Source organism: Accipiter gentilis, chromosome 33 (genome assembly GCF_929443795.1).
Source record: "Accipiter gentilis chromosome 33, bAccGen1.1, whole genome shotgun sequence".
NCBI lineage: Eukaryota > Metazoa > Chordata > Aves > Accipitriformes > Accipitridae > Astur > Astur gentilis.
This window is the reverse complement of record NC_064912.1, coordinates 11,990,488-12,015,871: the sequence shown is the minus strand read 5'-3', so window position 1 is coordinate 12,015,871 and position 25,384 is coordinate 11,990,488. Positions and strand designations below refer to the sequence as shown.

At 40.6% G+C, this 25,384-nt stretch overlaps 1 protein-coding gene across 2 annotated transcripts in view; it reads right to left on the bottom strand.

Annotated features, from left to right (window-relative positions):
- Window positions 1–25,120, bottom strand: part of MOSMO (modulator of smoothened) — a 33,215-nt gene extending 8,095 nt beyond the window's left edge. For both annotated transcript variants that reach the window (XM_049791461.1, XM_049791462.1), the window contains exons 1-2: window positions 24,850–25,120; window positions 3,340–3,552 (exon numbers count right to left, since the gene is read on the bottom strand). In XM_049791461.1, the coding sequence (XP_049647418.1) occupies window positions 3,340–3,552; window positions 24,850–24,955 (319 nt within the window). In that variant the 5' untranslated portion in view covers window positions 24,956–25,120. The remainder of the gene's footprint in view (window positions 1–3,339; window positions 3,553–24,849) is intronic.
- Window positions 25,121–25,384: the final 264 nt, after the last annotated feature.

The following is a 25,384-nucleotide window of genomic DNA, read 5'->3' as shown; positions in this document are numbered from 1 at the left end:
TTACTTGCATTCCAAAAAGCGAGTCCATTATACTCATGAGCATTTAAATCCTCTGGCAAAAAGAATAACAGAACTGCTGGGAAAAAAAAGGTAGAAATATGATTTTTTTCTGTCCAGCATCTCCTCCCTTGATACATCTCAGAGAAGCACCCAATTCAGTGGCAGCAGACACAGAATTAATTCCCTTTCTAGTTGTAGCAGATGGCAAGAGACCTGACTCTGTATAAGATGTAAACAGATCTTGTGGGAGCTCTGTGAATTCCTGCAATAGCCAAGATTGATATAATATACATAAGACCACCAAGGTTGCCTCTGCAGAGAATAAGCTCTGGATGTTGTTTCTAATTACGGAACCTAACACTATCTGTCCCAAGGACCATGGAAATTACAATGTTTGAGATGTAGCATAGGTTTACCACATCCTATCTTCTAAACCAGAAGATGGCATAATGAGCACCCTGAAAAGGCAAGGCGTTTACATAAATTTGAAGTCGGGCTAGCAAAAAAGGAGAAGTTTCAGAGATAAAAGGAACAATACCAAAGCCAGGTTACTTTTTTGCTACCAACTTATGCCACTATGTCACAGGGCATAATTAGTGATGAAGTGGTATAGAAGCTGGGATGGTAATAGACAGTTAGCTCACACTTGAGCAACCAGTAAATAATACCATGCAAAGGAATAGCTGATCAGATCTTTGACTGCTATCAACACACAAGGCACACCCATGAGTTTGCAATACCTCATTCACTGAAGAGGCACACAAAGACCTGGACAGCGCACAAACGAACACCAAGATGGAATCTACTCTCCATTACATTGTATGAATTTGGTACTACAGTTAACAGGACTCAAACAAGAATGATAGTTTTGATACTATCTGCTGTCAGAGTTGTAAGGGAAGGGCTGAGCAAGAGGACTCCTTTCCCCTTAGATGATTTACTCTAGACCCCCTTGCATTTTAAGAGAATGGAGCTGCCAGTCCCTGAGCTGCCCTCGGCAGGCCCAGCAGACTTCCCTGCCTGGCTAGGATAGCATGTCCTATGTTGTGTTCAGAAAGTTCTGTGAGAAGAATATCTGCTAACAGCCTGTACTACGCCACCGAGTCTTTAAATTGCTTGCAGAAGAGATGCAATACAACTATGAAGTTTTCCTTACCCTGTTCTAATGAGTTACACACGTTTTCAACTTACAGCACTGGCACTTCACAGGAAAGGCCTGTTCATGGTATTCCAAGCTGATTCCATTTGGCTACGTGTTTCCTAATACTAATCTACAAATAGGCTACTCATTTGTGTTGCCATCCAATGAACCACAGAAGTCACTCTCATCAGCTTTTTGAAAAATGCAGAACTCTACCTCCCATTCACTTCTTTTTTTCAAAAGTAATTTTTCTTACAAGTGAGCTAAGCAATACAATTTTCTATCATTGTTAAAGGAATGCAAAGGTCACAGAGTCATACATATTGGAGATAAAATACCAAAGACGCTGAATTTTAAAATTTCGGCAACGCAGCGATCATGTCTTAATAGCATTATTAATAATTCTGACTTGCAAAAGAACAAATTAGTATGTTTCATTATTAAACATCTCATAACAAAAAGGGAAGTGCTGAAATAAAAGATTGTCCTTCTATATTTAGACTTCTAATAATGGACCTGTTGCAAGCCTAAAGAAATATACAGAAAAAAACCAGCTTTAGGGTATCAGTTTTTTTGGCTGAACTAACCATCACAGTTGTAGGAAACTAAAGATGGAGGGATGTGATGATCTGAGATATTTAAAAAAATATTAAAACATGTAAAGCCCAAAATAGAAGCTCTGAATTAAGAGAAAAACCTCAGTAAATAAATTGTGGTATCAACTATTAACATATAGTACTTCAAAATCCCTCTTTCCACTATAGCTTTGACTTCAGCTTACTGTAAGCATCTTAATTTGATATGGCATTTTGAGTTTAAACCCTCCCTGCATACATTAGATATACATGAAATATGTATAGATAAACAAGGGTGCTGGAAAAGTTGGGATGGAATATTCAGTAATACTCATGTCTGCTATTTTAATCATTCACTGGAAAATAAATAAAAGGCAATCACAATGGCTACAGCATTTCAATAGCTCCATTGTCTGCAAAAGCTGCACTATTAATTTAATACGCTGTGCAGCAAAGTTGTCAGAAGGATGGCTTTGATTGTACAAGTGCCTCGGTGAAGCACCTTTGTTGAAGCTGAGCGCTTTTTTGTATTATTCCCTTCCCCAAAACAAGGTTAAATCTCATTCATATTAGGTATCATTAGTTGTCAGAGTTCCATTAAACCTTATTTATGCCTGTGTCAACCACAAACTTGCATTTTCTAGTTAGTGTTCACACTACCTTTAGTGGTATGTCATAATTCAAGTCAATTTAAAAGCCCTCAGGTTTTGAGTTTTTTCATGCTGTCATCCCCACCATTAAGGCACCATTTCACAGTTGGGCTAAGCCTGTAACACACACCAAGAAAAGGAAGTTTGAAAGTTATTCCCCTTACTCATTATAACTGTTTTTCTTTTGCACTGAAGTAACCATAAGATATGTTTCCCTGTGCGGAAACAAAGGACTGCTAGACAAGGCTCAGCTGTGAGGAGTTACACTGGTACTCATACAGAGCAGAATCAAGGGAGACAGAAAAAACACTGGTACTCCTCCCTTCAGCTAAAGCGGGTCACTTATGGAAGCAAAAGTCTCAGTGCTGTGAAGCACAGCAGATGCTCTGCAGTGGGAAATCCTCCTGCATAGCCAATTAGGATGCAGATATTCTGAATAAAACACCCGCTGTGAGCATGAAGCAGGACTGAATCGGCATCAACCCTGAATAAGGTATTCATGAGACACCTGAAGTAGGGATGGATTTCAGACTGCAGTAAGTCTCAGATGCCTCCTCTTCCCAGGGGAAGCAATTTCAGTCATTCCATTCTGCAAGGAGCAAGTCCTGGATATATGGGAGTGGGGATGTATGAAAGACTACCAGACACACAATTCAGGACTGACCTCTTCTGTCCCTGCTCATTTTCTTAGGTCAGTTAATAGCACTGCCCAAGGAAAGTAAAGGGGTCAGCCCTTCCTTTTGCTTACCTTGGGCCCACAGACTATTAATCCCTCTCAATTACAGTCACTTAAAATATCAACCCCTGAATTTTTGAAGAATTTTATTTTTCTCTCAGAGATAGTATTTAAAGAGAAGGAATGTTTTGTATAGTAAGAGTCCTAAGCACTTCTCCTTGACAACACTGTACTGTTATTTTAGACTCCATCAGTTTATCCTGCATACAGGTCAACTGTGTAGTTGAGGTCACTTACTTCCAGTGAAAGCTATCCAGCGGGCATATTTAGTAGCTTCTCTTCGCCAGTGGGAAGCCACCAGCAAACCACATGTGACAGTTAGTGAAATGATTCCCATAATGATGAAAAATAACGTAGTGACCCACTCAGGAGGCAGCCGTGGAGGAATACAGGTCCTGTCACGTCCATGGATGGTTTGACACTGTCGCACAAGGCCAACTGTGAGAGCACCTGAAAATACACAGCAGAGAGGCAAATAAACTTTCAAAATCCTCTCTGAGGGGCGCTCAATTGCAAACCAAAGCTCAGAATCGTCCAAAACTAAGGGATCCTTTCTTCAATGAACATTAATAAGCCTTTCAAACACAGGGGATGGGGGGGGCATGCTTTAAACATCTGTCTTCACGTTCTTTCATCACACGCTTGCACAAGTTGAAGTGAGATGGCTGCAAGCGGTATCTGGTTCTTGAGTGGCAATCAAGGTCTAATCAAAGGGATAAAGCACTCCTATAAAGCCTGCCAATAGCAGCTGAAGTAGTAGCTGAGATGTACAGAGGATCACTCCCTCATCTGTGCAAGATGAAATACTTTTATAATCTAACAAAATGAGCTGCAGCCCCCTAAAATGCCTTTAATTGTCCAATGCCTTTTTTCCACCATCTGTAAATACAGCTTTAATCCTCAAAGTCTTGCAGCAGAAACTACATTTAATTCATACCAAGATTCTTAAGAAGATTTAAAAAAAAAAACACAAACCACTTCTTGACAATAACTCTGGAAGAGTCCCTCTATGCAAGAGACTGGTCAATTCTTTTGACAGCTAACAAGAGTTACTACACACACAAACTGGGATATCTACACAAAAGATCTATCAAAAAGATCCTAGAAAAAGGACAAGACTGGTACAAGAACCATAAAGTTTTACACAAAATGAGGCATTTCCTGTTAAATAAAAAAAAAATCCAATTTAAAATCCAATTCAGTGCTTTTGAGACTCATAAAGAAGCTTTTAGTAAGCTTTAAGAGTGAAATTCTCTTTATTTGGAAAATTTTAACCCAAAATTAACATGCAAGATTAAAATCCATTTCTTCCAGTGTCTCTTAAACATTAAATCCTATATTTCTCAATTTTGTCTCTTCTTCTGAACTGTTTTTCTAAATAATCACAACTGCACTTTATCTAACTGAGGAAGAAAAACAACAGTGGATAATATTAGAGTCAACATCTTCCTCCACAAATTGTTGTAAGTAAATATGGTTATAGTTAGTTGACCTGTTTAAATAAAAAGAGGGCAACTTAGAAACAATTACAGTAAGATTTGGAAGCTTAGGTTTTGCATGTCTTTTGGAGGGAGAAACAACTGTCATACTTTTTAGCTTCTTTTTGAAAAAAGCATGAAACAAAGCAATAAGTCAATAGTCAAAAGGGTAACCAGTCCTAGCATGCACGTCCTAGCACCCTGGGGCCAGTTTCTGCAAGTGTTCAGATCCTGTCTGCTTACACCTCAGCAATGAGTACCACCAGAATCAGCTTCTGAGCTTAGAATCGCAGGTTTTGCAATTAGCACGCAGAATATAATGTTTTATTAGATGTAGTGCTTCTGATACACTCCTAGAGGACGAGAACCAAGAGCAAAAACTTTACTGAATTAGTTCTGTTGAAGCATTCCTGTAACCTTTGTTTAGACTACAAATTTTCAGCCCTATTCAAATACATCCTTTTAATTACATATTCATCAACTGAAAGAATCGGAGATAACTTTTCAGCTAAAAGCTGAAGTAAAATCCTTTTTAAAAGTGTCAGTTACAAAACCAACAAAATTGGCATTTTCTACTCCAGGTATACAGCAATCACACCGTTGCTGTGCCCCAGGATTATACAAAACTGAGCCAGAATTACACACGCAACCTTGCACAGTTCACATACCTGCAAAGTACACAGTTTTACATGAACTGCTTCTCAGTTGCTTTTCATAGCCTGCAATGTTTTCATTTTACATCAGCTGCTGGGGCAGAGGGGAGATATGCACGTGTCCTTAAAAGTCAAGCTCCCTGAAACACACACACATTGCAGAACCTCATACAAAACACTAAATAGTTTCCTGTAGTTTGGGGATAAAGAGGCTATTCACTGCCGTATCATAGAACAGGAAATTAATCTCAAGCACTCTGCAAGACTAGGACTTAACAAGAGTTTTACTATACTTACAGTAGAAGTCAGTTTTTTCTAAACTGCAATTCTCATCTAAAGAATGACTTCATAAAAATGACATCACACACTCAATAGATGTTTTCTGAATTCAGAAAACTCTCCTGAATTCAGTGGCAATAATTTAGTGCATTTTTAACTTTGGCAAAAGCAACAGTGATAAGAACCACTATGCTGGACTCCATTCCATTTTGTGCATTAACTGAAACTGAAGAACAGTTGCTATAGATGAGCATGTATTGGAAAGAGACAACTCATCTTTCAGATGCAATTTGCCATTTATATTGAAGACATTTTTCAAATAACAAGAGCACATTTAACATGTCAGATTCAGACAGGACCAAAGCTGAGCCCAGCAGTGCCATATCCAAAGGAAAGAGGAGAACTCCTTCTTGAACTACTATTTTCCAGTGCAATTTTTTTTGCTGTCAGCATCTACTTGTCCAAAGGCTGATTTTCTCAACACCACCACCCCCCCCCACCACCAAACCCACAACTGAATATGAAAAAAGAGAGCACAAAAATCTCTCAATTGCCAGTACCAGGGTACCATCCCTTTTGAAGACACAAGGATAGGTGGCAAGAAACTACTCAGAGCAGGGTTTCCTAAACATCACTTCCAGTGCCCAAGTGTGTTGTTCAACTTTTTTTTTTTTTTTTTTTTTTACATCAGAGTTTTGAAGTGTCAGCAATTAAACTTCAGGATCTGCCTTTTTGGAGGAAAAATACAAACATTACTTTATGGTTAAGCTTTTGTTAGCACATACTTAGTATTTTCTCTTAACTCTGCTTCATGGACTACAAATTGGAAGTAGATATACTCCATATTCAAGGTTTTGAACCTTGAGTCTGCAAACTCTGTGGAGGCAAATGGAGAGCAAAAGAAGGTTTGTAAGCTATTTCCAAAGGTTCCACAAAGGTAACTGGGAGAAACAACCTCATTATGTGCTTATATATTTAGTTCAAGTTTAAGTTCACTATACAGGAATACCTTACTTACGTACATAAACTGTGCAGAAGGAAATTGAACCTCATAGCTTGCTCCCATAGTGACAAAGCTCCTGCTGAACGCAGACTTCAAAAGAAGTATTTATTTGCAACAAAATTCAAAAGAACAGTGGGTTTACATGTATTTTATTGTCTTGGTCCCCTTCTTAAGCAATCAAGCAAACAGTAGCCAGGCAGCTGCCAAAAACTTGCCCCGGAAAATCGTGTTTAACCTTGTCTAGTCTATCATTGAAAGGAGGGACATAGATACTGAATTGAACAGTCTCCTTCTGCCTGTAGTCAGAGCCTAACAGTCCATCTCAAGCCAGTCACCAAGTTCCACTCTGACCCCCAAGTAAAAGAGGTTTTTAGTTGTTCCCTCAGAACAATTCCAGCATAATCACTGAAAATCTAAGCACCTAACACAGTTATAAAACAAAGAGCACAGCTAATGCTAGTAGGTTAGGCAGCTTAAAGATGGATACAGCCCTAAAACATGTGCAGTGGCGTAACCATGCCTGCCCATCCTCCACCTTCGAATGCCCGCACTGCACAGCCATCCGGAGCTGTAACAACAACCTGGAGATGCAGGGGGCTGCTCCCTTTCTCTCATATGCCTCTCCCTCTGTATTTTCCGAGACTGGCATTATGCAGGTCAGTACAGCTAGTGTGAGAGGTGATTAGGATATATATTTCTAATTACTAAAACTGAGATACAGCCTTGATCAAAATAGAAAATGCTGCACTGAGCACGTCAGTGAAGTGGTCCTTAGTCTTTTCCAGTAAATCTATTCCCTAAAGTGCTGGTGCATTTCAAAAACATTAAACAACCTTCCAGTAGTGACAGTTTGACCATAACCAAGATTCCAGTTTATACCAGTGAAAAGATTTCATGATCATATTGCTACACTACCTCACCCAACTCCTCCAGACCACCAGTAATGCTCTCACATATTTTCACTAGAATCACTAATAAAAAGACTCTTTAACAAATACACCAACATTTGGGAGCATCACCTGTTTAACAATTAAGTTTCACAAAGCCGTTGAGGGAAAGAGGGGAAAAGGCACCAAACCAAAGAAAGGCAAGCCCTCATTTTTCCCCATTGTGCAGATGTGCGGCTGCCACAGAGCCCACCCACAAGTCCCACTCCAGCCCTGCCAGTGCTGTGCCATTCCTCTCCCGTTTCCGTGGTAACTACAGAGCCACCAAGGAGGAATCACAAGCTATGGAGAGAAACAAAGATTGCTGCAGCCCTTTCACTCCCCTACCACTCCATCACTTCTGAATTATTAAAAGTAGCACAGCGATACCGCAGCTGGAAAGCAGTAGCATAACAGCAGCTATTCAGATGTTCGCTGTTCATCTATTACTTGATTGCCAGAACACGTGGGATCAAGCATGCCAGATAGACACAGGGGAGATGCCACCGCCGTGAAGAGCTTACCATAGCATAAAGAGCAACTAATATGGTAAAAGCACGATGCAGTGAACGAGGTGGGGATCAAATGTTAAAAGGTCACAGAGCTCAGCAGCTATGCTGTCTCCTGAACATAAAACCCACAAATCCCCAGAACTGTTCCTGCTCATACAGCTTGGGGTACCTGCTCCTCCTCTGTCCTCCACTACTGTCCCCACTTGAAAATGTCCTGACTATTTCCCATCATTTAAGAGAAAATGCTATTCCTTGGGTTTAAATGCATTTGCTACCCTTCATATTCCCTGACAACAGCTTCCTCACTTTATCTTCCACGTATCAACCACATCCTTAGCAAAATGCCTATTACTAACATTAAATAAATATTACAGGCCAATATGCCTAGTGAGGAGGTTAAAACCTCCAGCTGCTCCCAGACAGCCCACCCACCATCCCTCCCTCTCTGTCCTGATGAGATGGCGTGGTTCTGCTAGAAACGCCAGTTGTGACTGCCAGACAATTTCTGCTCAAACAAGATACTTTTCTTTAGTGTACTGTGGACTTGTTAAACCATCTTTGCAAAGTGAAGAGCACAGTTTACAGAGTTCCTAATGAGGTGCTGGTGACGTAAATCTTAGAGCACCGCCAATGTGGCAAGGACACTGATAAATTTTATGTTTTAGTAATGAGCACAGTGCATGGAGCTACGTTATTTGGGCACACTAAAACATTCATTGCTGCTGGTTAGGTAACAGTCACATGCCAGAGAACAACATATGTAAAATAAGGGCAGCTCAGTTAAACCATTCGCTGTAATAATTATTGGGCCACAGACAAGACCAAGAGGAAATGAAGTTGTTCTTGGAAAGTTTCTAAGTTCTATCCAATTAATAAACTTGAATGGAAAAAGGTCTAGGTCCATCTAAGAGGAGGAACAGGCTGCAGCTGACTAGTGCACAGCTATAGCTTGCTACCAAATCCAAGTGGAAACTTTAAAGGTCTAAAGAGAATGCAATGATTTCGTCATGGCAGACTAATTCCTTGTACCAACATTAAGGATAACCATCAAGTTGACTTCGGCCACCTTGCCTTTAATATGTCTGCTGCTCCTTGCCTGCGACCAAGCCTCTCTGACAGAAGACCACTTTCAAAGTGAGTGAAACATAACCAAGGAATTCCTGAGAGGAACAAACAACAGAGCATGGTAAGAATAGTTTCAATGCAACTGCCTGTAACAGCAAACAAGGAGGAGGTATTTCCAAGAAGAAAATTTTTCAAAGTCATCCAAGGAATTTGGCAGTTTAAGTGGGATGTTTCCCAGTCTTACATATGGAATTTATTTTCCCACAATGAGCACTTTAAGTGATGTTACTATACAAAGGGGGAAGAAAGAATGACTTATTTAGGTTTATTTATATGTATTTTGTTTTGGGGAAAGTTTCTGTTAATTCTAAATTCCAGGTATTAGTTCCTTGGAAACAGAGTACTCTCCCTTCTGCCTTTCCCAAAATCCAGGGAACTGACACTGCTGATCCTCCCGTACCATAGCCTGCGACATACTCAAGGGTGCACATAGTTAGTTCTACTTATTCCAGGGTAAAACTCAACCAGAAATCAGGCCCCATACTCTCTCTTATGAGGAGCTTTGTCATGCTTAGAGTAAGCAATGCAGAAGGTTAGGGAAAAAGCTATGCTTTTGCAGGATATGCACCAACTCTGGTGTGAAAAGGAAAAAGATACAGTATCCTGCTGGTTTGCAAAGCACTTTAAAACCGGGGAGGAAAAAAGGATTAACAATGCTGGGAAAGACCTCTTGATTCTAAAAGGCATGGTCCATGTTGTAACAGTTAAACAGAATCACAGGGTCTCTGTATGTAAGGTCGCACTGAATGACACACACATGCACAGCTCATAGAATTTTTTTGTATCTACAGCTGCTCAGAATTATAGCCTTGTAAAAGGAAACATAGTCAGTCCTCACCTAAATTTTCAGCCATTGACCCATTAAAGCAATTTAAAAATGTTTACAGCCTCAAATAATGTCATATCGGAACATTTTGTAAAATAGCACATACACATAATTAACTGCAGCTAAGTAACCATAATCAAGTCGAACACCCTTTCCTCCACTTTTTTTCTTAGGTCACTGTTGTAGGACAATACAATAACTGGATTATACCTAAATAACTACACAGACTATATAAAAGGATCAAAATATAAGATAGGATCAACTGCCAGTTTCCAATCAAGTATGAGAATACCATATCTGTTACTGTTCTTACATAAATAATTACTTCTTTTTTAAAGGATGGGGGTAGTTTAAATAGATGCTCTTTAGCACTTAGGTCACTAAAATAACTTCGAGGTTACCCTGCAAGTACAGTATTCAGGATGTGGCACGACAGATTGATTCTTTTATTGCGGATGTTCCAGTATGTTGTTCAGTTAGTAGATTAAGAGGCAACCAAGTTCAGACTTAAAGTAAGATTTATGAATGTTAAAGGATGATCTAGGGGAAGACTTAAAAGAATAACAGAGGATTAACTGCAAAGGCACAGAACACAGGAGTTCAAAACAAAGGGATTATGAATTATCTTTCCTGTCCTTTGTATGCCATCTTGGTTTTGGCATTCACTCCGATTTGTCTCTCAAATCATCTAATAGGTATTGTAACCTTGGAGGAAAAGCTCTGGAGTGTCTCACTGTGAAGCAGACTAGATGGAAGATCAATTCATATTTATTGGTATGAAACAAACACCTAAAAAGTATTTATACAATGTTAAAAGATCAGTTTTAATAAAGACCTAGGTTTACTTGCAAAGTCCTTGCTATCTCTAGAGTGTATCTTTTAAGAGCAATTCAAGACAATATTGCAAGATAGAGCACGTTATTATACAAGCTGCTATTTCTCTTCTCCATTTATTCCCTTCTCTGAAATCAGAACACTCCCTTTCAAACCAACTTTGAAATGCACCTTCCTTCTTGCTCTAGAGATGTAAAGGTGTTTCCTTGTTTCAGGAACTAAGTGCCTTTCTTAGAAATACTCATATTGGCAACAGTAGGTTAGGTAACATCCCTAGCTTCAAACCCAGCTTATGCTACCTATGAGGAACCTACAAACTGAATTCTATTTAACAATCTAACGTCCAGAGAATTTAATTTATGAGGTACCATTTTGGCACTCTTTAGAACTCCGAAGCTTACTGGCTTTTAAACAGAAGAATTCTCATTTTTTAAGTCTAAACTCAATGTTAAAAGAGTTGTGGTATATTAGCAGACAAGCCTGCCTTGCTGCTGAAGACCATCTGGTGCTTGAGTTCTCGCAAAAGTTTTCAATTCAGTGTTTGTATCATGCCTAATTCAAACCAAATACCCCCTCCAACAAAAACCACACAGTCTTATCCCTCCCTCCTCCCACACCCAAAGAGGAAAAAAAAAAAAAAAAAAAAAAATCACAGGCCAGCTATTGGGAAAGATCCTTATAACTTAGAAAAGTTTATTACTACAGATGACAATCATTATGATATATAAATTGGAAGCAATGTTTAAATTGCAGACATTTGGACCAATAAAAACCAAGTTTATTTCTGAATTCCAACATACAAATTTCAATGCCATGCTGCTTGTGTATTGGTGTGGGGTTTTATTTAATATTTGGGTTTTGTTCTCTCTCTCTCTTTTTTTTTTTTTTTAAAAAAAGAGATGGACCACCACACACTGAAAGAGCTATCCTCAGGCAACAATGCAGGAACAGCTCTCCTGAGGACATAACAAAGGCTCTGTGTGTTCTCACATATCGGAGCCAAGAAATCTGCCCATGCTGAAGGTATTCTTTTCCATTTCAGAAGACAGCATTAATTAAATGTTGGTAAACAGGATCTCTAATTAAAGTTGCATCCTTCTGGTTGTTTTTCTGACACTACAAGCATTTTCACAATAGGATAATGTTGTCAGCGACTAGAATCTTTACAGTTTCTGAAGTGGCAAGGGCCTGGAAAAAAGAAAGAACTTAATGTTTGAAGTTTTGTTTTGTTGGGTTGGTTTTTTTTACATTTAGCTTAAAAAACAAAAAAATCCATAGTTACTTCCGTTTTTCCCTCAACCAAAATAGAGCTACTCAAAGTTGACAAAATTCACTGCCTAAAAGAAGATCAAAGGCAGTGTCAATATTTAAAAGTGATTTTTCTAGTCAGCTACACCAGCTTTATGCTGTATGTTCAGCTGAAAGCCAGAAGCTATGACACCTACAGCTGTTCTGCCCTTTAACATCTGATGAGCTTGTGTTCTTTTTAACAGAGTTATATTTGGCTTCAGAGTTGTAAAATGATACCTCCTTCTCCAATACACCACACAACTCTATCCCAGCCTTCTCAGAAATGGTCCACTAATCACTTCACAATCATATGGTTGACATGCAGGCTCTTTGAGGCTGGCCATCATCTACAGCAGCCAGTGATGCGAGGTGACCAGGCTGGGTCAGTAATTGCAGCACCAGAATTTGCCACGTGGTATGAACACAACATAACCAGCTAGAACACAGAAATTCTGGATCTTCACAGTTCAGTGGATCACTTCCCACATTAAGTGTCTTATAAGGTGGTCTGTTCACAGGCTGGCAATAACTGGACTTCTGAACTCTCCATTTTTAACTCCTGCATATCTAAAAACACCATTTCACCAAGTCAGTTGTGTTTCAAACTGAATAGATGTCCAAGCTGATCAGAACAGATACACCAAAACCCCCAAATCACACCGAGTAAAGAATCCTGTTGTTCTCCATTCCTGAAGATGAAATATCTGTCAACCTTCCTGGTTACAGTCTAAAGCAATTTCTCCAGCCTAGTGACAAGGGCGTTCAAGGGTAGGGAGAAAATTCAGAGTCTGGCCCTGTCCTCAAGATTGCTTGTACATTTTATCAAATGAAATTCAGGAGGAATAAGGATCATCTTCCTCTGTCAGCTGTTAACTGTTGTGCTTTGAGCTGATCTCGGCTTGTGTCAGACACGGGCCAAGGACACCCACTGATCTGGCTCTTCCACGGCCTTATGAATCACCCAGTGGCGTAAGGTGAAAAGAGAAGTGTTGAAATGTGTTTTGGCATTTATATGGTTAGAAACATATCTGCAAATTTTAGGTGTCTGCTCTGCAAACACTCAGCCTAAATATACCTTATGTGCTTGAATGCTTTCTTACAGCTGAGCCTAACTTTCTCCTGGTCCACTGCTGAAAGCAAATTTTAGGCCCAGACTGCCCAAAAGTACAGCAGACCTACTAAATAAAGAAAAAATATTTAAAAAGCAAATAAAGTGTGCTAACAATCTGGCAGCAATTTCTTTAAATCATGTAACTGATGGCAGGATTGTATTTATAGCAATGAGGACATGAGAACGGAAGTTTGCAGGTAGAAGTAATACCTTTTCTTAGAACAACTAGAATAATTGGAAAGATTAAGCACATTTCTGGTCTTGCAAGCCCTTCCTTGGACACGTAAGTTTCCCCCACTCCACTAACTGGGGATATAAAAGATACTATCTACATCTACTAGACATGCTTTATTCCATAAGGCACCTTTGTCAATTGAAGAATGGCACCTGAAAGTCCCAAGACATATTTCATTGCAACTAGAGTAATATTTCAAGTAGAATAAAACCTAACATTAGTTTTTATTCCTAAAGGCACTTTTTAACTGTTGCCAAAGCTGTGTATGACATGCTTGTAACAACTGGCAATACAGGTTAAACTGCACTTTACATAGAGATTAGGTACCGGGCCAACAAAGAATTTATTCTGTATAAGTAACGCTTCATGTGCTGAAAGACAGACTGACGTATAGCTTAACTACATACAATCCGTCCTCAAGGACAGCCAGCACAGTTTCCTGGCTGGTTAATATTTTAAGACCCCTCAGTATAAAAGGTAACTTCAACTTTTCAGGCAAATTAGAAAAACAAAACAAACCACCCAACCTTCTTCTTCAGTAGTAATTCTCAAATTCAAGCATGTACTAGTTCCCACCACAACAAAACCACTAAAAGAAAAATAGGAAGGCAGGGAGCATAATCAGGATTTATCCTGAAGTTCTATTTTCTTAAGCCTTTTGCTAGGTGTGCAGGTTTTGGCTGGGATAGAGTTAGTTTTCTTCACAGGAGCTAGTATGGGGCTATGTTTTGGATTTGTGCTGAAAACAGTGTCGGTAAGACAGGGATGTTTTAGTTACTGCTGAGCAGTGCTCACACAGAGTCAAGGCCTTTTCTGCTCCTCACCCCACCCCATCCCACCAGCGAGGAGACTGGGGGGGCACAAGGAGTTGGAGGGGACACAGCCGGGACAGCTGACCCCAACTGACCAAAGGGATATTCCAGACCATGTGAGGTCATGCTCGGCATATAAAGCTGGGGGAAAGAGAAGGAAGGGGGGGACGTTTGGAGCGATGGCATTTGTCTTCCCAAGGAACCATTATGCATGATGGAGCCCTGCCTTCCTGGAGATGGCTGAACACCTGCCTGCTGATGGGAAGAAGTGAATGAATTCCTTGTTTTGCTTTGTTTGCCTGCACTGCTTCTGCTTTACCTATTAAACTGTCTTTATCTCAACCCATGAGTTTTCTCAGTTTTACCCTTCCGATTCTCTCTCCCCCATCCCACTGTGGGGGGGGAGTGAGCAAGTGGCTGTGCAGTACTTAGTTGTTGGCTGGGGTTAAACCACGACACCAGGGCAAGTCCTTGTTTTAGAAGCCTGCATAATTTAAGCCTGAATTATTTAGGCAATTAACAGGTGCTGTCTGTGCGGTGATAACACTTCCTCCCTTATCACAAATCAGCATCTACAAAAATAGACTAGAGCCTTTTTTTTGGCTAGAATAAGACAGACCACTCCTGAACAGTTAAATTTGCACTTTACTGAAATAAAATACGACTTTATCTTAACAGGAGGGCTCAGTCCTTTCTGAACAAGTGGGACTATTCTTAAAAAGCAATCAGATGTTATATAGTGCTCTGAAGAGCATATCTGTTAACATATGTTTATACAGTTGTTATACTGACATTCTGAAACAGAATTCTTTCTAATTTTAGATTCAATATAAACAGCCAAGAAATGCTCTGTCTTTATCGCCAACTTCATCTTAGTGAACATATACTTACAGAGAGCATTTACTTCAGATTACATTGGGCATAAGTCAACAGACTTCTGTTTGTAAAACAGCAACTACTACTTCTAGCCTTTACTCTCTTTATTTCACCATTTTTCATGTATTAACCTTCAGGGTGCTTCTTGTAATTGCTGAGTGACCCAATAATATTCCACTGAAAGAATTTACGAGACCACATTAGAAATTCTTGGCCATTCAATCTTTTCAGGTTTCCTGTACAATCTTGTTGCATAGTTTTTAAATTGAATTAAGTGTAGGTTTAAAAAACAAAGTGAAACATGCTTCTTCCCACATGAGTTTCCACAATGGATAACTACATCATTAACACATGAATTTAGGTGCATAATTAGTTTTAGAATGGAATTCAACCTAAGGAAAAAAAAAAGTTCTTTCTTCACCCCTGTGACTTCTCTTCCCCAACAGCATGCAATGCCTACAACCCTCCTCACATCAACAAGCACAGATGATGTACTGCATTTTCTCCTCTACAAGAAAGGAGATCAGAATCTTCCACTGTGGCAGTTCTGGAGCTGACACTTCCACTGACTGTGGGAATACTGTTGGTCACTGTCTATGCTTAAGAAAAGGCATCTCTTAATGCTTCAATTTATAATATCTCTGTTTTGTACAGAGAAGACTGAACATTAAAGCAAATTTCAAGTCTAACAAATCACCTTCTACACAAAAGTCAACCTTCAAGAAACTTGAGGTCCATCACAACCTCTTATCAGTTTTCTTCACTTTGTTTTGGTATAGACATTACAATTAAAAGTTGGGTATGTTTGACGCATTAAGCTCATACTGATAAAGTTACAGATAAAACCATTCCCCCTTACTTGTACATTTGCCCTGCCTATCACGGAGGTCAGGATCCATCCCATTTCAGATGTATACAAAGATTTTATTGCAGAAAGCAAGCAGTTTCACTGAGATATCCTAATAACATTAGTATATGTCATCAATTTGAGAAGTGTAGAAAGAATCTAGATTCAAAGCTGCTCTTTTGAAGTATTCACAGCAAAGCAGTTCTGAGGCACACTGAACAATCAGGTGTCCGATTCTCTCTTACTCCGATTCCATACCTATTCATTAAAATACAACTAAATTTCAGATTACATTGCTGTGCCAATAGCTGGAAGCAGTCACAGCAAGAGAAGTGGAAACAAGGCAAGAATAACCTGGACAATGACTGGAGAGCAAGAGAACAGGAAATCCAGGAGCAAGAACTGCAAAACTATAAACTGGGAAGTTAGCTCAATGATGAGCGCTACAAAAGTAAACTACTTGACTTTACTGCCTATGAACACTGTCATTTGATTATTAAATTCTTGGATGTACCAAGCACAGAGACAGCTCAGCCCTACTAATGCAGTGTCCAAACTGCACAAACAATTGGTCAAGTTCAAGGCCTAACGTGAACTGTCTTCAACTGGACAAATATTTAAACATCTAAGTGGGTTATTAATCATTACACCTTGAGAGACTGTCATGCTTAATAATCCCAAAGTGCTTTGTAATTTATGGCACAGAACTGCAGCTACCATGAGGCTCTTGGGTAGCAGCCAGCTGTTGCTTATCACACTACGTTGCATGGATAGGAAATGCTGGCTTCTGATGCTGCAGTAAAACCCTGGGAGGCATTTGATGCCTTCACAAGGGAGCATTTTAGTTCATCCCAAGGACCCAGACATAATAGACTGAGTATGTTTTGCTCAAAGAGAGGAACTAGACTCTACATACTCTGTGGAATTTTGAACCTCTAACTCTTAGCAGCTAGTGTTTCATACTTCATTAGCTCATCCTGCAGACAAACCATCACAATCAGACTGTTTCCTAAAGTACCCAAGAGAGACCAAACTCTTGTAATCAACTCTATTTACAAAATTGAAAAAGCATATACAAGATAATATATCAAATAGGAAATCAAATATAATAGGAAGAAACCAAAAGCTTCACCCTCAGAAAGGATATGACCTCTGACTGTTAATTCCATATAGATTCTTATGGAATTAGGCCAATATAAGTGCTTTGCCAGTCAAATGCTCTAGCTTGTTTCCCCTCTCCTTAAAATAGACATGTACCCTGCAGAGATCCTCCTCTTGGCCATATCTCCAGTTTTTCAGGTCTGTGTATATCTCCATCAGTCAGAGGCTTGGGGAAGAAAAATGAGATTGAGCAAAGCAGCTGGAGCACACATAAGGGGATTGCTGCAAAATTACCACAGAACTTTTTTCCTGCATATAGTCCTCAATAAAAAAAAAACCAAAAACCAGCTCTGTCCATCACTAAATTTGTAGACACTGTAAATTATAACAGGTTTAATTATGTAATAAGAAATTGTTTCATTTAAAATTGTATAAACTATAGATTTATAACAACATATAATTTTCCCAAATTACTTTGTACAAGAAATAAAAATCACCTCCATATTGTATTTGTTACACCATACTACAAACATCATTTTGTATTTGATTTTAAAATAGATAGCAGCATTTAACCTCTTCAAATGTCAATATTCCTCCTCATCCATGACTCACTTTAGTTACCTTCTTCTGAAATACACAGGTATCAACCATTGCTGGAAAAGGATTCAAGAACTAGGCAGAGAACTCCTGCTTCAGATTAAAATCCTACATACTGCAGCTGTATTGCAGCAGACAAGAAAAGTTAGTTCTCTCTACTTTGTTTCAACACTAGCAAGAAAATAAGTAGGAAAAAGTTGAGCTGTTGTGAGGTACCTGTAAAAAAGTAGGTCAAGCTTAAAAGTTTGACCTACTGATCTTCTTTGCCTTGGCAAAAGTACAAATGGAGTTTACATAATGTTGCTCACATGTAAGTGCTGGCTGGAAACTAAATGATACAAATGTTTTTAATAAGCCTAGGTCACTAACAGGATTCCTTTTTTTTTTTTTTTTTCCCAGACAGTTTTAAATCTTTGGTTTTGCAGTACATATTACTAAACCCTTACTTTTAAAGTTCATATATTTAAGACACTCTTGTGTTAATCTCAGTGACGTATTGTGGCAATAAATGTAATACACACACCTAAAATCAGCTCTAAGTTGATTTAAAAAAATCATCGCTATTAGTGAAACACAGATAGCTCCTGAAGACACAAAGCTGTCATCTCAACAAGGTACCTTTCCCGCAGTATGTACTGTCTATAAAGCAGATTTACAACTACATACTTCTGGAGTAAAGCATAGGATAGAGAGAAAACAAATCTGTATCTGCACATACTGCATATAATTTAGTTCTATAGTAACTGTACATACCGCTACGAAGTAAATATTTTAAAGAAAAAAAAGTTATTCCAAATACCTGTAACTCAAGCACTTTAGCAAAAACACCTACGATCAGAAAAGACAAATGAAATACCTGTTATTCTTAGATTTTTTTTTTCCTCTGTTTATTAGAATAAAACTGTGATAGGAAACAAAGGTTAAAAAAAATCATCAAATTAAAGCTTTGCTGCTAATGCCAACAGAAGTTCCTGTGATAAAGACACCACCTCTATTTTACAGAGGAAGAAACTGAGGTACTACCACAGTAACTTTCCAACATCTGAAGTCAGTCGTGCCAGATGCTAGATTTGAAAGGTAAATAAAAGTTACTGGCTGCCAGATCCGTACTCTATAATCAGGTATTTCTTATCTAGTTCTTTAACACTAATTAAAGAATGAGGGATTCAACAGGATTTGGTGGGAGGCAAACTTCCTCCGCACACTAAAGAGAAAACAAAACATTCACCTAACAGAAACAGTATTAATTTGTATTTGTTAAAAAGCAGATGTAAAACATCAGTTCCTCTATGGACAAAAACAATTGGCTCTCTCATCTCTGCTCTGGCAGGCTCAAATAACCAGGCTGACACAGTTCTCTTTCATGAGATTCTTCCTACATATAAAATAGTTCCATATGTTTAAATGTTGAGTGATTGGGCAAGCACAAAATTAATTCATTACAACAATGCCTTACTATTAATTTTTCTGTGCCTTAAGGCCTGGTCAATTACAGTACCCAAGCACAATTCAAACACTCTGCTTTGTCAAGATTTTTACATCCACTTGAGAGACATCTACAGTCACGAAGTGGAATGGAAATGTTCATTTTAAAGATGGCACTGATGCTCCCAGTCCAGGCACACCTATTAACAGACTGCTCTTGTTCGAGTATTCAGATTATATGGGGTTTAGATTCTTTGCCAGTCCTTACTAGTTCTTATTTGGCTTTTGTACTGTTGTTTTTAAGACACCGTCAACAGCTCTAAAATGCAAGTACTGTTAGCAGTGCCTGCATCTTACAGCAAGTCCTAATCACCTCATTGTCCAGATCAGCAACGTATCACAGAACACTACCTTTCCCTTCTTGCTCATGCACATGGGAGCATCTACCAAAAGGAAAGTGTTTTCCTAGAAATTATGTTGCAGAACCTAATTTTAACACTCTGATGTTCAGATGGCTTTAGAGACTGCTTTTCAGCAGTCACTTCTTTCTAGGGCATAATGGCACATAATTTTCCATTCTCTGTATCATCATCACCCCCCTCCCCCCCCCCCCTTTTTTTTTTTTTTTTAATTCTCAGCATGCAATCCAAACAGGTTCATGAAAGGGCAAATAACTTCTCCTGTCACAGTCACTACATGATAGAGTATAAAAAAAATTAGGAAAAAGTAATGTTGTAGAATTGCTTCCTATCATATCCCATCATTCTCTGCTGAAAAGAACTGGGAGAAGCATGCTGTGTTTTGAGTATACTGCAAGATGCTTAACAAACGATCACCAGAATCTTTTTATGGACAGTTTTTGAAAAGCCAACTACCCATACATCAAAGAAACAAACCAAAACACTATCTACTTCAGCACAATGATTGCCCTATACCACAATTCCTCCACAGAGGACCACTGTACATTAACAGTTTCTCAGCACAGGCCCTAAAGGGCAGAAATAAGCGGTAATGTGCCATACTGATTTTTACGTATCACTACTTTCTGAGCAGACAACTGCATTTAGAACAACAGTGCTAGCTGGAACTCAAGTTTACACCCTCTTAAGTTGTTAATGCTTTATTTATTCTATCATCTACTCTATTCTATTTAGAAATACTGGTTCATTCAAGTACCTTCATGTGGTCTTGAGTTTATTCCATGTACAGTCAGTGCTCCAAGTAGAGAAAAATATTTCAGTGGCAATGTGGTCTCAAACTCAGCAAGAGCCAGGAATCACTGCTTGGTCATATCACCTGTGATAATTCATTAAGCTGATCCCAACAAAGCTAGAGCTCCTGTTGGAACTGTGGAGCTAAATTCCTCAGGAAGAGCTATCACGTGCAGAGGAATAACACTGAATAGCAGTAATTTGCCACTTAGTACTAGACAGCTTATTTCACATGAGCAGGGAGTTAACTGCCTCAGGAGGGATGGCCTGCTGGGTATAGCTGGCTCTTCTATAAAGACCATACATACCACTGAATCTGGAATCATACTTCACAAATAAAAAAGCAACTGAGTACGCAAAACCAAGAACTACACATAATACTTTGGAAGATACATGGAAAGGCAGCATTTGTAAACAAGACAGACAATTTAAAGTAAGTGGCATGTTGTAGATTCACAATGTACCATCATACTGTTACTGCACAGCATGGTACAGAAGGCAGTTTAAATGAAAAGTATAATTCCTGACATAAGTGACCTTGATGCTTATGTCACAGATGCAAGATGAAATTGGAAGGTCTGCCGAACACTCATATCACCCGAGTCAGCACTGCTGTGCATATGCTGAGTGGCCTGGCCATAACATTATACTGTGTGTCCCATTGTGATATATGTATCAACATAAGAGGATGCGATAAATATTTGCTTTAGAAGTTACCCATCAGAGTTTAGCAGCCTTAAATTCTGACATCCATATTAACTTAATGACTACTATAAAAAAAGGTACATGTTGTTCTGTAAATTGGAATCGAATGAACAATCATGCTACATAGGAAGGGATGACTAAGTCACATAAACAAACCGATAGCTTAGCTTTCTGAAGGGGGATTTTATTTGATTAAATTAACCCCTTGAATTATTTCACTTATCCTAAAAGCATTTCAAATTGTCAACCCTCCCCAACATGCACAGCTTTTAACAGGTCTAATTTCAACTGTGCATACTATTCATACCATTTTCCCCACAAAAGGGTTGAGAGCTGAAGCTAGAGCAACTTCTATCCTCCCTCCTTCCCTACTGAAGACAAAATACCAAAATCATTAAAGGCCCTCCCACACAAAAAAAGGAACATATGGAGACAAAACTATCAGCTTTTAAAGTTGATCGCAGAAGTATAGAAATACAGGAACAAAATTCATTACTATTGAAATCAGTGGGAACTTAGGCATTGCCTTAAATTAAAGCCAACTCTCTCCTTATTTCTTACGTAGAATATCAGTTTGATAAGAAAAGGATGTCAGTGCAAGAATACTGAGAAGCCACTGTTTTTGAGAACTAAACCTCACTGAGAACTCTCTGAAAGAAAAATCCATTTAATTTTCATCTTTCCTTTATAATCTTAAAGATGTATGAAGTACCTGAAACCAAGTTACAAAACTGCATAAAGAAAAAGCACCCAATGGACACTTGGACCCACATCCACAGAGGTGTGGCTCCTCTAGCCTAAAGACAGATAAGCATCTGAAACCTTCAATGACCTCAGTTGCAATCCTTTGCTCATAATTACAATGCTGGAGAGGAATTTTTATAGCCAACATTTTTCAAATGACTGTAAAACTTAACTTAAGGGTAAGATTTAGGAGACTAATCAGCCCTTCCCCTATATCGATTTCCCCAGAACATAAGCTCCTTTTAAAAAAAATATTAAAAACAAGCTAGATTTTTCAGAAAAACATTAAAGCCACTGATTTATTTTGCTATCCACTTTAGCAGAAAATCATCATTATCTCTGGAGCAAGATGTACATGTTGTTTAGCATTCAAATCAGAACAGATTTTTTTTTTCCTGAAACGTAAGCCCAGGTTCCCAACCTTAATGGCTGTAAACAGCTCTGAATGAGCCAATGCAGTGCTGCCCTCCAAGGTTTGCCGAGACTTCTGCTCTATGCAATTCTCAAACAGCTGCAGTATTGAGAAGACCAGGCTGTTCCACGCTGCCTTTCAGAACCCCGAGGACAGCAGCCAAGTGGAGAAACAGTATTACTCCCCCTTCTCCTTGGTACTAGGCTGACTTGTAGAAGCAGAATCTAGAATAATTCCTATAGGAGATGAACCATCGAACACAGAGGTAAAGCAAATAAATAGTTTCTTTTACCAGCTGAGAGCAAGATGCTTCAAAAAACCCCCACTTCTTAGTGGCACATATGGAAGCTGGATGGCTTGAATGTAGTCCAAGTACGGTAGTCTGCTGAGAGTGCCTGAATCTCACTAGCAGCTGGGACAGGGTTTACCATCAGGGCTGTGTCCTCCTATGCCATACTTCTCCACAGCAGTCTCTGCATAATGAATGGCACTCATAAAAGCACTTCTCTCATAATTCAATACTACAGTGTTTGCTACAGGAAGTCCTTGATTCAATGGGCATCCTCATGCTTCCTTTCTTTACAGTTTGGGCAAAAGGCTCATTTTAGAAGGTCTAAGTACTCGAAATATACATTTATATTGCTTTTAACCAGAAACTTTACAACAGAGTGCATTGAATCCCATATCAATAAAAATCTACAAGAGAGTCATTAAGGGTAGATGACAGCTAGCTCTCCTTTACAATTTTATCAAGTCAACAATTTGTTCAGATTCAAAATATAGTAAAAAAAAAAAAAAAAAGAGGCTTAGGTCTGTCAAAACATTATTTGACTACTGAAGTCCTTCATAAAAATCCACACAGATCTCATGTTTGCCAGCCTAATTAAAACTCTTATTTGCACCTGTAAAAGAAGTACGGCACAGAAATGGCAGATGATTCTTAAGTAATCATCCATCAAGTAACTAAGAATTAATGAATTCTAGGTATAATATTTCAGGAAACATTTTTCTTTAACAAAGAATGTAATGGACTGTGCTTAGGTCCCAAAAGACCTTTCCTTCCATCAGCAATTTCTTCAGAATAGTTTTTGTTATCTCATTTCTATACAGGCAGAGAGAATCCAACATCTTACACTTTGCATAGGATCTGTTAACATGAGGCACGACTTAAGAATGACATACTTAAATATTTAAATGAAGATTATTTTATTTGACTTTACACCCCTGAAGAAGGGCTCATTACTGCAGCACTGCTGCTGGGTGGAATTGTAAGATGAAAGAACCAACTACTTTATGTAGCCACAGGCAGGAAGATCATCACAATTAGCTAAAGGAGGAACGGTGAATTCATCTAGGGAGTTCCTGAATGCTGCACTTCAGGAAGGAGACTCATTCCTCTCCTCTGGACCACATAGCACAGGCCAGGTTCTAGACTAGGTAACTAGAAGCAATTCAAAGAAACCATAGAGATAGCCTGGTCAGAGGGAATGCCCAGTCATCAATCCCTAATAGCCAACGTTTTTAATACTCTACTTCATCAGGATAAAGGAAATACGACTCCATTCGAACCAGTTCAATCCTCTTACACGCACCAAATATTAGGCATGGAAAACGCAAGGCAGACTAAGACAATTTTTTTAAATCCTCTTCAAGAATTTATGACAGAAGCCTTTACCCCAAGACCCCTTTTCTCATAGAAATTCTATACCTGTGGTTTGCCTGGAAATTGTAAGTTTAGGAAAAGGTGGTTAAGTTAGTTTCATCTGTTTGTAGTAAGGATGGCTTCCTTTCCTGACAAGGAGATTGGGGTTTCTCTGGGACATGAGATCAAAGAGCAGCCCTCCTCCTTTTATCTCTCCCTGCTCCACTCATCAGAACATGCAGGTCCTTATCAACAGGCTGAAATAAATTGTTCACACAATTACATCATTAGCAAAAAGACAGATGCACAAACCCTTGTTCTTTTAAAGAAAACAACGACAGATTTTAAAATAAAAAACACACGGGACCTAGGCTTAAAACCTGATAAAAATCAGCATGCAGGAAATACTCTGGAAAGAAAAAAAAAAAAGACGAAGGAAAGCAAGATCTTCCCTGCAACAAAGGAAACGTCTGCATAGTACGAAAGATTCAAAACCTGCCACAAACTACGCAGAGAGACTGATCTAAATTCCCTGTCCAAGGTGACTGAACAGGGGAGACGCAGCCGAGGATGCCGCCCTCGCCCTCCGGCTCTACAGAGCGCAAAGAGGGTTTATGGGCTTCAGCAGGACCCCTGGGGAGACAGGGCTCCGCAGAGCCCGTCCCCGTCCCCCCCCGCCGCGCCCGGGGACAGCAGCCGGGGCGCACCGCGGACCACCCGCGGCTCTGCCCGGGCAGGAGGCTCCCGCCAGCTCCGACCGGGCGCTTCGCCCTTCTCCGCGCCGGGGGGCCGACCCCGGGAGCTCCCCGCAGCCCCGGGGGGCCCCGGCCCGGCCGCCCCTCCCGCCCGGCGGCCAGCCGGCCCCCCGGGCTTTCCTCGCCCCGGCGCCTCACGCCGGCCCCGCCGCGACCGCGCCAGGGCCCGCGGCCGCCGCCTGAGAGGGGGAGCGGCCCCTCAAGGGGAGCGGCCCCTCGGGGGGAGCCTCCCCGGCCCCCACCGCCGCCTCGGGCCCCGCACGCCGAGCGCCCCCGAGCCCCCTCCCCCGGTCCCCGAGCCACCTGTGTGTTCCCCCCCGGCGGGTCCCCGCCGCCGGCCCCCCTCACCCGCGGACTCGCCGGTGTTGATCCAGTCCGGGTTCGCCAGGCTGGCGATGGCGAAGATGTCGGCGGCCAGGAACAGGCATCCTGAGATGATGGTCAGTTTGTCCATCTCCTCCGGCTCCGGCGGCTCCCGGCTCCGGCCTCCGCCCGGCTCCCGCAGCGGGCCCGGGCCGGGGGCGCCTCACAGCCGCGGCTCCATGGGCCCCGCGCTCCCCTCGGCAGCGGCGCCAGGAACGGGCCCCCCGGACGGAGCCGGAAGCGAACCCGGCGGGCGGGGGGGCGGCGGTTACTCCGGAAGGGAAACCCACTCTCCCCGGCGTTCTCTCCCGGGTAGGGCGGAGCTTGCCGCGGGGGGGGCGGGGCCGCCGCCGCAACGGGGCGGGGGAACGCCCGAGGCCGCGGCCGGCTTTCTCCAGGGAGCGGTGCGCGGCGAGGCGGGGCTTGCCGCTGGTGGGCGGGGCGTGAGGCGGGGCTGGCCCTAAAGGGGCGGCAGGTGGCTGGGCGCGGAGGTGGGTTGAAAGAGGGGCGAGGGGCGGAG